Consider the following 3354-nt stretch of genomic DNA (forward strand, 5'->3'; position numbering starts at 1 on the left):
TTTCGATGTTGTACCTTCTCAGATGTTAAGACTCTCAGAATCACAGAATTGCTAGGGTTGGAATGACAATTTATGTTTAATCATTTGCATCTCACCATCAGTAAAGCACAACTTCAGATCTACAAGAAAGCCAGCACTGCACACGAAACAATGGAGCTGCCATGGTAGAAAATTTACTCATGTAAGTGTTGAGCAATTACAGACAGGTTCTTCTTTAATCCCTATCTAATTATACACACTCGAAACTGTACTACCAGAGACCGCCACCACTACCCAGACAAACCCAGAGAGGAACTTAAAATATATTGCACTTTCTAACTGAACTTCTGTGGGGATATAAAAAATCCAAACCAGCAAAATCTTTCATACTTGAGTAGGTTTTTTTCAGAGCATCAGGTATACCACAACTGGTATTTCATCCCAGGCTAAATGGACTCAGTTTTGCTTGAGCTCTGACTTACCATACCTAAGTAAGTGTGACTACGATTCTGACACAGGAAACATACATTTTTAGAGCAGATGTATATGCATTCACATAGTAATATCCCTGCATTTTATTATTTTTTCACTTCAATCCTTCTCACATACGTGGTTACACTTTAGGAACAAAACTAGAAAGTTTCTGCATGCACAAAGGAAGGCCACGAAGCCATACCTCATTCATCTTCCTTACTGTCAAAGTAGATGCTAACTGATTCTGTCATATACTAATGGTTGTCAGTTGATCAAATGTTACCTCTTACTTCAAAAGGATTATACTGAAAAGGAAAATGATGCTTTGCCCATTACTTGACAGTTTGTCAGCTGAAATGAACAAGAAAGTGCAAGAGAATAAAAATTGTGAAGAGATTCTTACGATAACAGCATTAAGAAAAAGCAACTTACATTTTCCAGTTTATTTTGACATAGAGGATAACCACACAGTTTGATGATAGATCGTTCATCAACAACGTCTTTATAGTGAGATGGAGTAATATATTTTCCCTAAAATGACAAGAAAACAGTTCAACAACAGATACTGGAAAATCTGTCACTTTCTGTATTCAAAACATTTTGTAAGCAAATAAGTATTTTTAATTCTTTAACAGTTACCTAGAAAGTTTAATAAACAGCATTTAGAACCTGTACAGTAAAAAGATAACAGGGTAAACAGGGAAAGATGACAGACATGGGCACTTCTTACATATACAAGATCTTTGAAATTTTGCCTCTAGCGTGGCACCTACTTCAATAATTTTCCTCTATTTACATTTTTTTACACCTATTTACAACCTTAACAGAAGTAATCATCATACCACTCCAGCAAAACTGTGCTGCATTACACAGACTTTGTCTAAATTCACAGATGATGTGATATAGACCTAAATCTTTATACTTCATCTATCAGTCCAGAACCACAGAGGCATAAACAAAGGCTGTGATAATAAAGTGAGGATTAGTAAATGTATACAGTGCTGCAAAACTAGGGCATGTCTTCACCACAGAGCCCTTGATGAGAGAGGGAATAAATGGTTTGTCTATTTTAAACTGCAGGAAATTGTTCCAAATACTTGAATAAATAAATAAATTTGAACACCAAGATACAGAACAGTATGAAAACTTGCAACACCTACAGAATTCAGGAGGAACTCTTCAGTAATGTTCTCCTCCAGGAGCTGTTCAACAATATTCAATGCTTTTTTCTCAAATTCAATCTTCTTTCTCACAGCAGCCTCCAGAGCTGCTTTCCTGTAACAGAACACACACAGAAGGCAGACTTCATAAACAATTGTCCCATCATATCTTTATCTTTTTTTCTGAAATACAGTAGGTTACATTTTTCTGCATCACACCATGTTGTACAAACAAAGAAAAAGAACAAAGTAATAGACTAGTAATGCTGAAGTAATCACAAAGGATTTTCCAACCTTGGTTTGCTTTATTTCCACCCTGGTCAGGAAAAGAATTGACTCTTTTTGCACTGCAATACTTCCATACAAGGTTACAGAGTTGTTCTTGCAGGAGAGGGAAACACAGGACTCGCTGCACAAAGAGACTGGGATGAACAATTTAGGGAGTGTTGTCAGGAGACTGGGAGCTGGATGAGACATAGAGCAGGAAGAAAAAGGGACTGGGACAAGACTAAGTGTGAAGGTACAAAGTAAAGGAAGGAATAAATCAAATAAATCCCACTACAGTAGGTTTCCTGAGTGCTCCTGAGTCTTGCCACTATTCTGTTGCCAGCAAATACCCAGAAAACAACCATCTCTGCCCCATGTCCATTTGGCAGTGCTTTCCGCAGAGGCTGTCAATGGACAGTCATTCTGCTGCCTTAACCAACAGAGGTCTATGCTGGAAGTCTAGCTCTGTTACAGAACCAAGTGAATATTCAGCTAAATATCCACGGCAAAAAGTGTTTTTTCCTCTCAAGTTTGGTTTTAATGTGAATAATGAAAACCAGCAGGTATGCAGGGAAGTTAAGATGGCAAAAAGCAAGCACTACAGACTAAGGAAATACAACTGTGGAGATCAGATTCATAAACTATTAGCATATTATCCAAGGCACACATGTGCATCCTGTTAGAAGTGACACAGCATCACTCCAAACAAGCCTGCATGATGCTCATGCTGGCAACCTCCTGAAGTTAGCCATGGTACTCCAAGAAAGAAAAAACCAGGTGAGGCAATGAATGAGATTTCAAAGTAGGGCAAACCAACATGAATGCTATGAATTATTAGTTAGAAATTATACCTTTGAGCAGCATCTTCATTCTTCAGAGCATCTGGATTCTTATTTCCTAGAAATCAAATATACAAACATAGAAATACAGAAATTACTATAATTTCTTCCTTTAACAGTAGAATCTGGGAATCAAGGAATCTGAAAAATACTAAACCTCTAAACAGTAAGCATAATCAAGAGAATTGCTTAGAAACTTGCTTTTGGTGGCTGAGAGTGACTTCAGTAAGCTAGTAATCATTCAGCGCCCAGTTGGACATGCTTTTTATAAGCGTGAGGACAGACAGGCCCAACTCTCTTCATACTCCCGCTCATCATGTTCTGTATAGTCAGAAAGCTTAAGGAAGGGTAATTCTGACAATAATTTTGTGCCAATCACACTCACCCTGGTTTCTCCACTCTCCTCCACAGGCTGCCCCTGATCTGGCTACTGACACGGGGGACTGGGGCAGCAGCTCCCTTGAGACAAGGGACATGGTGAGAGAAAAAAACCATACAATCATAGAATGGTTGGGGCTGGAAGGGAATTTCAGAGCTCATCCAGTCCAACCCCTGCCATGGGCAGGGACACCTTCCACTAGAGCAGGTTGCTCCAAGCCCCTGGGTCCAACCTGGCCTTGAACACTGCCAGGGAT

General features: G+C 39.0%; 1 protein-coding gene across 1 annotated transcript in view; it reads right to left on the reverse strand.

Annotated features, from left to right (window-relative positions):
- The window catches only part of RPAP2 (RNA polymerase II associated protein 2), a 39483-nt gene extending 36288 nt beyond the window's left edge, over positions 1–3195 (reverse strand). The window contains exons 1-4 of the mRNA XM_010010286.1: positions 3105–3195; positions 2732–2777; positions 1614–1728; positions 886–984 (exon numbers count right to left, since the gene is read on the reverse strand). Of these exons, the coding sequence (XP_010008588.1) occupies positions 886–984; positions 1614–1728; positions 2732–2777; positions 3105–3195 (351 nt within the window). The remainder of the gene's footprint in view (positions 1–885; positions 985–1613; positions 1729–2731; positions 2778–3104) is intronic.
- Between the last annotated feature and the right edge of the window lie 159 nt (positions 3196–3354).

The sequence above is a fragment of the Nestor notabilis genome, unplaced genomic scaffold, assembly GCF_000696875.1.
Source record: "Nestor notabilis isolate BGI_N333 unplaced genomic scaffold, ASM69687v1 scaffold6712, whole genome shotgun sequence".
In the NCBI taxonomy this organism is placed as follows: domain Eukaryota; kingdom Metazoa; phylum Chordata; class Aves; order Psittaciformes; family Psittacidae; genus Nestor; species Nestor notabilis.